The following is a 12,215-nucleotide window of genomic DNA, read 5'->3' as shown; positions in this document are numbered from 1 at the left end:
TGTGACCGTGACTCAGCTGGTGAGACAGGTAGTCTAGCCTCTTGGGCCACAGGTGCCAAATCTCCAATCTGGATGTTGCCATCGGACAGTCCGAGCCAGCAGCCTAATCTCCATTAGCACAGAGTGAAGTCGTACCTTCCGTACCACTGGGCACTCTCAGGCTTGAGAAACAGCGAAGACTTCCGAGCAAGAATATCAGAGTCACAGGCACTATGGATATGTGTGTGTTACCCATTTGTGTTGTCCCTTCCTGAAGACCTCCAAGGTTCGTCCGTGAATATCCTCCCCTAGGTTAAGGTTACCATGAGTAACACAGCCTATTACTCACAGGGCAGGAAGAACATAAGCAGTGTAATTGTCCGAACGGTGCCGTCGGGCTGCATGAATTTACCCTGGATCAGTATGAACTATCCAAGGAAAGCCCCACACACAATCGTTACTTCCTTTCTAATTCCTCTATTCACTCCTTCGTTCGGTAAAAAAATGTCTGCTGCTTCTACTCTCCGCGAAGTCCCCAGTGCCACGGCTGAAAATGTTCTTTTTTTCTTTAACGCAGGTGACTTTGATGAAGATCCCTACTGTTTCTCTCCCTTGAGTTGTGAAGTTGAGCCTAATTATGTGGGAAGAATATTACCTGTGGAAGTCAAAATGAATTCCACTCACAAAGATTTCTGGAATAATTCCCAGCAGAGACACCCACCTCCCCCCAGCCCCAGATTAGGGAAAATGTTGAGTTTGTGAAGCCATCTGCTGTGACTTTGTATTCTAAATATTATTTTGGAAGGAGCCGAATGAAATAGCATTTAGTGGATATTAAAGTCAGAATAAGTCTCCTATTCATTGTTATAGCTGTTTCTTTCTTCTTCTAGGTAAGATTTGAGCCTATAGTTAATTATAGTATGTTAGTGGACACATGTCTACAGCACTGGAGATTTTGTTTCAAAAACTCGTAAGTGTCCCATCCTGAAAGAAAAGAATCAAGATCAGGGTCCTTAACTGCGCTGGGAATGAAGTCATGTCAGATGGCCGAAGTTTTCAGATACCCAGTTGGCTTGACACCCACAGGGGAAGTAGGGAGAGTCACAAGGTCATACCTCTTGGGAAAAAATACCCTGTTGGCCTGTCATGACAAAGCATCTGAAATCCTCATTATTCAAGTCACTCTTTGATTGAATCCCCTTGTTGACATGTAAACATGTTTTGTGAAGAGGACGGCTCATCAATCCAGAGGCACCAGTGAACTCCTCAGCGGGGATGGATTTCTCAGCCAAGACAGCCCCCGAGGAGACAGCGAGAGCAGGGTGCTGAGGAATGTAACAGAGCAGGAGCTGTTTGAGGCTCTCTCTAGGGAAGAAAGGACAAGCCAGGGTGAGCGGGACAGGGCCAGGATAGAGGTAAAAAGGAGTCACCCAGAGGCAATGGCGTGAGTGCTGAGGATAATTCTGCCTGCTTTTTGCTCTGTGGCTAAGCGCGATGTGTGGGCTTCTTAATCCTCCCCCAAATATTGCTTCTGAGCCTTCCCAGCCATACAGGTTGCTCACATTTGGCCTTGGGTGGCAAGGAGTAAAGAGATGAACACTCTGGAAGGATACACAAGCAACTGGTATCAGTGGTTGCCTTGAGGAAGGGGAACAGGGTGTCTGGGAAGAAGGGAGATGGACTTTTCGCCCTATACCTCTTGATGGCTTTTGAATGTTGTACCTGAGAAATTATATTGCTCTTTAGGCGATAAATGGGGAATTGGACCTTTGCAATGAGAAAGAAAGATAAACTCCTGGGTTTCAATACCATAAATCAAGTCCCCCATCATCCTTGGGAATGCGTCTGGTATAGTGGGCTATGGAGACAGCAGAGCTGGCTTCAAATCCCAGCTTTGTCACTTCTTAGAGTTGAGACCCAGGGAAATAACAGTAATAGTCCATTCGTTATAGAGTTCAGGTGAGACTTACACAAAGTCTACACATTTTCTAGTGCAGTGAAACCCAGTACATCTTAACCCCTTTCTCTTTATAACCCATGCCCGCTTGCCTCTCGCCTCCCCATGACCCACCGACCACATTTGCCCCATTAAAGTTACCACCTTGGATCCCATAAGCAAGAGTTAATGCTGACTACTAAATGGGCCAGACCACTGGTGCCAGTCACTGGGATGAAGCTCCTGGATTCCCCTTCGCCCCCTCTACCATCTGAGGTAATATAAAAAAATGTAGGCAGGCCCTTAAACCCCTGGATACCTGCCTCGGAGTCAATCCCTTTGCCTATGAAATATTGCTCTTGAGGTAGTCCCACAATCATCTTTCTCCATAGTTCTGTATGTGTACTTTTTGGCGGGGGGTTATTTATTTATTTGACAGAGAGAGAGACAGCCAGCGAGAGAGGGAACACAAGCAGGGGGAGTGGGAGAGGAAGAAGCAGGCTCCCAGCAGAGCCTGGAGCCCGATGGGGGAACTCGATCCCAAGACCCTGAGATCACGCCCTGAGCCGAAGGCAGACGCTTAACCACTGAGCCACCCAGGCGCCCCTGTACGTGTACTTTTTCTGTAGGGTAAGGCAAGTGTGTGAGTGTGCGTGCGTGCATGTGTGAGAGGACTGACACAGAATGAGCAAGTTGTGTCTTGAATGTCGGAAAATGTCTTAGAACTAACAATATTGTCACCTTCCTTCAAAAAACAAATTTAGGGACAGGATTTGGGTATCATTAGCAAATCTACAAATATATACATTCTGCAAATGCTTTGACTTGGGGGATCATTTTGGCTGTGAAAATGCCCATGACTGTTCTGCTCCTGCTGGAGTGATGAATGTACAGCTGTCTCTAATGACCTGACATGCTGTCAGGAACAGAAACATTTTATAGAAAAGTTCATGACTCCTGTCATGACTTCTCCTACTAATTAGTAAAACATGGTTTTCCACAAATTAGACAACAATTTGAAATTTTAGGGAAAACACTGATTAAACGTCTTTCAGACATCCTTTGGTTTGCTCTTTCTGGGCTCCCAAAATGGCTGACACTTGTGTGAAGGCAGGCCCACATGATTATGTAAAAGAGACCCTAGAACCTTTGTGCTGCTTTCAGTCAACAATCCACCCCCAAGTATTCGTTGAGTCGTGACACGGACAGAAAGATTCAGATGTATCATCTGTAGGTCACTACCTCCGACAGCTTACCATCCACTTGAGGGGACCAGATACACACACAAGAATAGTCAGTGATCGAGGCAGCGAGGATATGGTGGAAGAGTAATGCTTCCCAAGCAGTACATGAGGCGGTTTTTAGTCAAGCTGAAGGTTTGGAAGGGGGCAGCTTCCGTATAGCAGGGTTTCATCTCTCAATACTACAGGCAAATGTTCTGTGTGAAGTACAAGTCAAAAAATTTACAAAGCCCCTTTGGAGCTTCAGAGCATGGGCGCTGCCATGTCTTAGACACCCTGCAGGCAAGCTTGAAAACACTGAGCAGTGCTACACTTTATCTGGACCAAGTTTGAGGAATCTCCTGCCTACTACCTGAATCTTTATTTGTTTTGTCAGAAGTCCCAAAGGTGATGGTGACTATCTGTGATGGTCCGCCTCCCCTGAACCCAGAAGCAGGGGAAGGTTGGTAAGATGAGGGGTAAGGAATGTAAGAGGAGGTAAGGCTCATGTCTTTGACAACTCAGGCCTATTGTTAATTGATGTCTTTCTGGTCCTGACTAACCATCAAGCATTTAGGGGACATCATGAGTCTGAAGCAATGGAGAAAGGACCTAGTTATACTTCTGTTGATTAGACAAAACAAATGAGATGGGTTAAATTCATTCTTATGATGTCTGGCACCTCATAGGCCCTCCATACACATTCATCATATGCATGGATGAGCGAATGGTCTACAATACAGAGTATACAAAAGCAATGACCGACTTCCTTATCCAGGGTTTCTTACCTTGGTGCTAAGTAAACCTATGTTACCCACTCATATGTGAGCCTCACAAGGGCAGAACTCTTGTCTGTCTTGATTGCTGTGCGGTCAGTGCCTGACGGTGTTTCAGTTGAGACTCTTTGGTACCTAGGGACTGAAACAAAATGTCTTTAAATCGACAATATTGTCAGTTCTGGTTACCCAAGGGAAAGGGAATTGGTGAAATGGGCTTGGGGACCTCAAATAATTTATGGGAAGATTGAAGAATAAGGCTTGAAAAAAAGAAGTCTACAGATCAGGAACCACGGGGGGTAGCTTCCAAGCCAGGAAACGTCTTGTAAGGGCATCAATCCTGGGGAAAATAAAGAGTAATTTCTTCTATCCTTGTGTTGTCAGCTTAAGATTCAGAGTCTCACGAGACTGCTTCTGATCAGCTGAGCTTAAATTTTGTGCTGTACTAAGCAGTCAGATGAGGGATATGGCAGAAGAGACCTTCAGGGAGCCTTCTGGTTTTCACAGTGGTAGGACAAGAGCTTGGATTTACCATCCCACCAAGAACACCCACGGCGGGGGAGAAGTCATTCCACACAAAGAAATGAGGGTGCTGTTAAGAGTGGACAAGTAGTTGGGGGAAATCCCACATTTGCTCACTATGCACAGTATGGGACAGAATGTATTTTGGTTGAATGAATTGCTCCTTCAGTAACATAATCCTTCAATGAGGGTGCAACAATGCTTGGAAGAGGAGTCCCCCCCCCATGCCTCATTCATGTATTCACTTGTTTTTTAGAGGCTAGGGTATATCAGGACATGTTGAAAAAGCCGAAGAGTTCGAAATAAGCATCCCAGAATGATGGAGAAGAGTGCTGTTATAAATGGTGATTTTTAAGGGATCTTGGGTACACAGGTTGACCTCAGTCTGAGGAAAATCGATATATGAAAACGAGCTTGGCTGTCTATGGTGTTGCCATATCTCTCCAGAAGACTTCACAACTCATTACATTCTTGGGGCGCCTGGGTGGCTCAGTCTGTGAAGCGTCTGCCTTTGGCTCAGGTCCTGATCCCAGGGTCTTGGGATCGAACCCCGCATCGGGCTCTCTGCTCAGCAGGGAGTCTGCTTCTCTCTCTCCCTCTCCCCACCCCCTGTCAAATAAATAAATGCAGGGTAGAAACAAAGTGAGGTTCATAGAAAAGGGGGAGGCATATGGCACTCAGGGCCCTGCCTGAGTGGAGGACTTAGTGTGAGTATAAAAAAAAAAAGAACCAGAAAACATGAGTAAGTGGTAACTTCAAATATTGAAAAAAATTCATCTCATCTAAATATATAAGAAAACTACAGATGTTTCCTTAACATATGCAGTCTTATGCAAATGATTATGTAAATTAAACAAAAAGTTGGAACTGGCAAATTCCCAAGTTTCCAAGATTTTCTTATGTTAACCTAGTATTCATCATAGAAATAAGATTGAGGATTTTTGCTTACATCCCATAGCACGTAGACGTGGGAGGAGGCAAGACTGAAGGATATGTTATATTAACAGGGTAAAGGCACTCGTATTGGGACATGCTGGGTAGATGGCTAGATGGATGGATGAACGGATAGATGGAAAGGTGGATGGATAGATAGATAGAGAGAGAGAGAGAGAGAGAGAGAGATGATAGATGATAGATAGATGATAGTTTTTCCCTTCAAAATGTTAGCCAGCTCATCCATCATGCTTGGCTGTGGGCAGCAATGGGGCTAGAAGTGGAAATGAATCTGACTTGCAGTGAATTTTGATGAAGGCCTAGCTCATGCAAGAAAGATTTAAAAAAAAAAAATCCCCAGCCCACAAATTTCCAGAAGAATGGAAAACGTTCGAGGCAGTTACAGGGGAAGATTGAAGACCAGTGCAACAGGCTCCATCCAATCTTCAGACGCTGGCCCTTTTGGGTAGAGATGGAGGGGGATACTTTGTGGTGGGTCGGATTCCCCAGTCCGCATCACCTGGGTCTTTCATGGACCAAAGAATGAGGTTGTGAAGACTGACAGCAGGCTGGCTCAGACCCTAGCTGTCTTCTATGCAGGAAATACTCTTCCTAAGTCCTCTCCCCACGCTTTATTGACCACAGATGGTAGTGAAATAGACATACGCTTCTGCACCTTGACTTTTTTGTCTTGTTTTTGTTGCGTCACATTGAACAATTCATCAGGACACAAAAGAGCTGCTTTTTTCTAACGGCTGTATTGTACTCCATGGTATGGCTATACCATCATTTTTAAGCAGATCCCCTAATGATGGTTTCCACACTTCCGCTCTTTCAAATAAAGACTGCAATACATAGCCTTGTACCTGTAGAAAAAACTAGAAATCACGTTGTGGACCTGAGGTTGGGGGAATATTTCCTAGTATCGGGGCCAGTAGCTCTGTAGCTAAGGAGAGGTAGGAGAGGACCCGTCTCTGCCTCCTTTTGACCTGAGTCCAGAAATGAGAGCAAGTAAAGGTTTGAGGAAGGTCTGACGTTCTTTTTACCCGTAATCTAACTAAGTACAGCACGCTGGGCATTACAGACACTTCCTCTGTGCCCAGTTCGATGCATGGACGATAGAACAGTGAATAAGCCAGAGCTCTATCATATAACGAACCGGGACCATCCTTGGGGTAATAAAACATCCACCCCTGTAACAACTGGTCCACAATAACATATGTTAACTCTTCAAATTGTGTGATAGTGACCTTTAGCCCCTAAATTATGAATCTAATCCCACGAATCTTATTGAGCACCCCCTCTGATTGAGGTACCGAACAAGACAGACACAGCTCCTACAATCGTCTGGGAAGACGGAAGGGGAAGCGTGCAATCCCAGCCCAGCATGTGCTACTCTCATCCACTATGAGTGGGGGTTCCAATTTGCGCAGCTGGTGAGAGGACAAACGGGCATAGCCTCTTTGGGAAATCTGTTTTGTAGCTTCTAATAAAAAGTTAAGCATACTCTGTGACCCAGCCATTTCACTCCTAGAAAAATGCAAACATATGTCCGCAAAAAGACTGGCACACAAAGGTTCGCAGCCACTTTATTCGTAAGAGCCAAGAGAGTGCAAACAACTGAAATTACTCACCGACAGGTGAATGGACAGACAGACTGTGGGCTGCTTGTACAATGGAATACTGTGTAACAGTAACAAAAGAATGAACTCTGGATACGTGTAACCACATGGATACTTATAAACAATATGTCGAGTCACAGAAGCCAGACACAAAAGGGTACATAGTGCATGATTTTATTTATAAAGGCAAAAACAACTGATGATTCTAGAAATCAGAATAGGGGTGATCTCTGGGGGAGGGGTACATGCCGGGAAGGTGTAGATCTTGGTCTAGATGGTGGTTACACAGATATCTATAGCTGTAAGAGTTCATCCCGTTGCACACTTGAAATAGTGCACCTCATGCATTTACTGTGTGTATGCTGGGTCTCAGTTGAAAAGCGGAAGGAAAAAGCCACACACTTTTTTGGAAGGCACGTTTGCAGTATCTGTCCAAATGCGTACGTACATATACTTACCCCAGGAATCCCATTTCCAACATTCTATTTTTTTTTAAAAGATTTTATTTATTTATTTGACAGAGAGAGAGACAGCCAGCGAGAGAGGGAACACAAGCAGGGGGAGTGGGAGAGGAAGAAGCAGGCTCATAGCGGAGGAGCCCGATGTGGGACTCAATCCCAGAACACCGGGATCATGCCCTGAGCTGAAGGCAGACGCTTAACCGCTGTGCCACCCAGGCCCCCCCCCATTTCCAACATTCTATCCAGCTCAGGAATACAAAGATTTACGGACAAAGGGGTTTTTTTTTTTTTCAGTTTTATTTCTTTTTCTGTATGTTCACCTTTTTATTTTTTAATTGAATATAATGAACATACAATGTTATATGAGTTTCAGGTGTACAGCATAGTGATTTAACAATTCTACATATTATATTATTCAGCGCTCATCACTATAAGTGTGCTCCCCATCTGTCCTTATGCAACATTATTACAATAATATTGACTGTGTTTCCTCTGCTCTACTTTTCATCTCTGTGACTTATTTATTCTATAACTGGAAGTTTGTATCTCTTAATCCCCTTTATAAATTTTTGTCCATGGGCAAGGTTATTTACTGAAACCCTGGAATAGTGAAAACTGGGAATAAACTGAAGTTCAGCGATATCATAATAGGTAAAGAAACATGGCCTATACATAATATGGGATGATATGCAGCTGATAAAAAGAGCACGTTAGGGGCGCCTGGGTGGCACAGCGGTTAAGTGTCTGCCTTCGGCTCAGGGCGTGATCCCAGCGTTATGGGATCGAGCCCCACATCAGGCTCCTCCGCTATGAGCCTGCTTCTTCCTCTCCCACTCCCCCTGCTTGTGTTCCCTCTCTCGCTGGCTGCCTCTCTCTCTGTCGAATAAATAAATAAAATCTTTAAAAAAAAAAGAGTAAGTTATATCAATATGATTAAAACTGTAAAGATATCCACAATATATTTTTATGCTAAAAAGCGAGTTGCCGAATGGTACATATAATATAGTAAAGTACGTGTACCTACAGAACTGTGTGTGTGAATGCTACCCTCCTTGTCAATAGTGGCTTACTTCTGGGGAGAGTGACTGGTGGGGTCTTTCAGCTTTTAGCTGATGATGCCATTCACCCACTAAGATAATAATAGTGGAGGTGATCGAAGGGATTGGTGAGAAAGATGCTAAATTCAGTCTTGGACGTCTGGTTTTGAGATGCAGACGTCTGGAAGGGAGGTGATGTGTGGGTCTGGAGCAGAGGAGAGCAATTAGGGATGGAGATTGAGATGCGGGGATACAGGTGGCAATCCGAGCCACTGTAGGACTGAACGAGATTACAAAGGGATAGTATGTCGAAGGATAAGGGGAACAAAGGGGCCCAGAAATGAGGAACATCAAGGAACAGACAGAAGTGCATCAGCCTGCAAAGGATACCCTGAAGGAACGGCGAGAGAGTTGGGAAGGAGATCAGAGCTATGAGGTGTCACGCAAGCCAAGGAGAGAGAAGGTCATGAGGGACAAACCACTCGGTGGTGACAAATGCTGGTGCGAATGGACATACGCTAAGGAGAGAGACATGTGTTCTGGATTTAATGACAAGAGAGCTTTGGCGAGATCCAGGAGGTTGCGTGCGAATGGGGGCAAATGCAGCTCTTTCGATAAATGCAGTTGCTAAGTTGCAGGAGTCAATGGTGGAGATGATGGTCACTGGAAGGGACTGAGGTTGAGAGAGAAATTTTTTTACATAATTTTTTAAGATTTTATTTTTAAGTCATCTCTACACCCAACGTGGGGCTTGAACTCACAACCCCGAGATCAAGAGTTGGAAGCTCTCCTGACTGAGCCAGCCAGGGGCCCTGAGAGAGATTTTTAAAATGTAGTCTTAAAATCAGAAAGACTTGACATGGTGATGGGAAGTAGCTAGTAGAAGTGTAGAGACCCAAATGTTGAGGGGGACAAGATGTAATTTAGCCACTAGAGCAAGGAGGGAGGGGATGGGATCCACAGGAAGGAAGGAGAGGGTGGGTGTCGACGTAAGCAAATGGATAGAGTTGGTAAAAGGAATTCAAGGGCGCTCTCATCTGATAGCTACTATTTTCTCCACAAAGTAGGAGGTGATAGAACCTGCTGAGAGTGTGGGGAGAAGTGACAAGATGGAAGAGCAGGAGGAAGCGCCGAGGAGGGAAACAGAAGAATGGGAGGCCTCCTTAAAGCTTCACTTGCTGTGAAAGACCATGGTCTGTGTCATTTGGGGGGATTATGAGAGGCCATCTCCTGGGAGGAAGGGTAGAGGTAGAGGGGTCTACACGACGGCAAAATCTCTGACCAGCTGGATCAATGGATTCAAACCCCTAGTCGATTCCGTGAAGAACACCTATTCCCATAGCACTCCCGCATCGCAAGAGCCCCAATTCAGCTTATTGCCCTAGCTGATGCATTTGGATGTCGTTCCGTCACCGGAGGCTCTCCAGCGTGTTGGAGCAAAGGAGACCCTACCAGTAGCACTCTGCCATTCTAGTCCTGGCTCTGAAGTGACCCCTTCCCTGCTCACGCCCACACCTGCAGTTCTGTTCTAAATTGGAAGGCTTCTCATTGCAGCATTATTCAGGGTGACAGGAAGTTGGAAGCAATCTGGCATCCACCACCAAGAGAGTAGAGAGACAAAATGTGGTTGGAGGCACGCACTGGAGTCGTTTTCAGCAATTAGAACCAGGGGATTCGATGTACATAGAGCAGCAACACACATAAGCTTTTAAAACATCGTGCTGGGTAAGAAAAAAAATAGCAGGAGACAGAATAATATATATAGCCCTATCATTTACAGAAATTTAAAAAGACATTTACTGACAATGAGAATACATACTTTGTAAGAACACATAGAAACAAAAATAGAGTGATTAAACAGAAGAGAAAGGTTGCCAATGAGGGAGAGGGGAGCACGTGAATGAGGTGTGGGGGTGACGGGCAATAATAAATAAATTAAACCAGACACCTAAATGCAGAGATGAAGAAACAAATGGAAACACTTCCTAGCCTCTTGAAGACTTTGTTTCCAGATACACCTTTATCTCCAGCCCAGAGGGATGGGCTCACCCAGGAGGACGAGCTGGAGGAGAGCGAGCAGGCCATCTGGGGCTGCCCCTTCCTTCACCACTCATTTTATGGATGAGACTGAGTCCCTGAAAAAAGAAATGACCAGGCCAAAGTCATGCCCTCAGTTGCAAAGCTTAGACTAGACCCAGGCCTCCCGGGCCCAGGATTCCCTTCTCCCGATCACGTGTACCCACTCCGGAAAATTCTCCCATGTTTCGTTGTTGCCGTTTGCTTCTTAAATGAAGTTGACTCCATCCTGTGGTTTCTGCTTCCTTTACTCTTTCAGCCCTGAGCTGCCGATACAAAACCAGTGAACCTTCAGATTGCAAGAGTTCTCAACTGTTGTTGTTGTTGTTGTTTTAATTTATGGCATACTACTGAATACTAGACTTTGTGGCAGCATGCTTCAAGGAGTTCCAAAAGCGTACTAAGCAATTCAGTGATACTAACAACGCAGTCCCCTCTGCATTATAACAATGCCTCATGGGGACCGAGGAGGCATAACATTAACCGATGTGCTTCTCAACACATGTCAACCTTGGGTTGTGGTTTGAGTAGAGCAGTTCCCTGCCCCGACCACCGTCACTTATATACCCAGGAGACAAGTGAACATGAAAGCTTTCTGGAGACTTGGCTGATACTTTTCTACAACATCTGTACCGTGTTGTTTGATGTTGCCCTATGCCTCCTTCCCCTTACACAAACTGAATTCTAGTTGCTTCTATATTGCATGACCTACTCAACTCAAGGTTCTTTAGGACAGCCATCATCGTAACACGTCGTATGCTCGGTTGTCGCAAAACTACGATGCTTTCTTGGCACTCAAGGAGGGTGCAGGGCACACCTGCTGAGAACCACTGCTCAAAGCTGCAATGGAATATAGCAGAATGGAGTCGTTAAGGGCACCGGCTTTAGTATCAGAGACTCCAGAGTCTCGATGCGAGACCTATCACCGGGTAACCAACCTTTGGCAAGATACTTCAGCTTTTTACCTGGAGCCAACAAACATAAATGGGTCTGCTATATGCAAGGTACCGTTCTAGGTGCTTGGGGGTAGGGTAGCAAGCCGAACAGATGAAAACCCCTGCCCTCGCAGAGCTGACATTCTAATAGGGGGAAAGAGACAACAAACAATTAACATAATAAATAAGTAAATTATGTGATGGGGTAAGAAGTGGTGTCATGGGCTAATGAAGAAGCTGAGAAGGATACGTGGGCATCGGGTTGCCGGGGAGAGGGTACAGGTAGCAGTATTAAGTGGGGTGGTCAGGGTAGGTCTTCTTGAGAAGGTGATGTCTGAACAAAGAGAAAAGGGAATTAACCACATGGCTACCCATGGTAGGCAGAGGTATTCTCGGCAAGATCGAGGAACAGGGAGGTAGCAGCGGGGATAGCAGTGAGAAATGGTTGAATTCTGGATATATTTTGCAGGTGGATCTGTCACAATTCATGACCAATTGGACATAGTGATTGAGAAAAAAAAAGATATCAAGAATGACCCCAAGGTTTTTGGCCTGAATGATGAGAAGAACGGTGCTACTGCCTACATCTGATGAAGGGTACAGTTGGAGCAGGTTTTCCTTTGTTCTTATTTTTCCATCACAGGGAAAGATCAGGAGCAGTGTTTGGGACACATTGAGATGTCTACTGGAAATCCTAGCGGTGATGATGTTGAGTGGG

The 12,215-nt window shown here is 45.2% G+C and overlaps 1 protein-coding gene across 1 annotated transcript in view; it reads left to right on the top strand.

Annotated features, from left to right (window-relative positions):
* The window catches only part of ADGRG4 (adhesion G protein-coupled receptor G4), a 122,825-nt gene that overhangs the window by 83,535 nt on the left and 27,075 nt on the right, over positions 1–12,215 (top strand). The window contains 1 exon segment of the mRNA XM_087859705.1: positions 557–618. Coding sequence (XP_087715831.1) covers positions 557–618 — 62 coding nt within the window.

Source organism: Ursus americanus, chromosome X, assembly GCF_024610735.1.
Source record: "Ursus americanus isolate L20-20 chromosome X, mUrsAme1.1.p, whole genome shotgun sequence".
Classification (NCBI taxonomy): domain Eukaryota; kingdom Metazoa; phylum Chordata; class Mammalia; order Carnivora; family Ursidae; genus Ursus; species Ursus americanus.
This window is presented reverse-complemented; position numbering and strand designations above follow the sequence as displayed.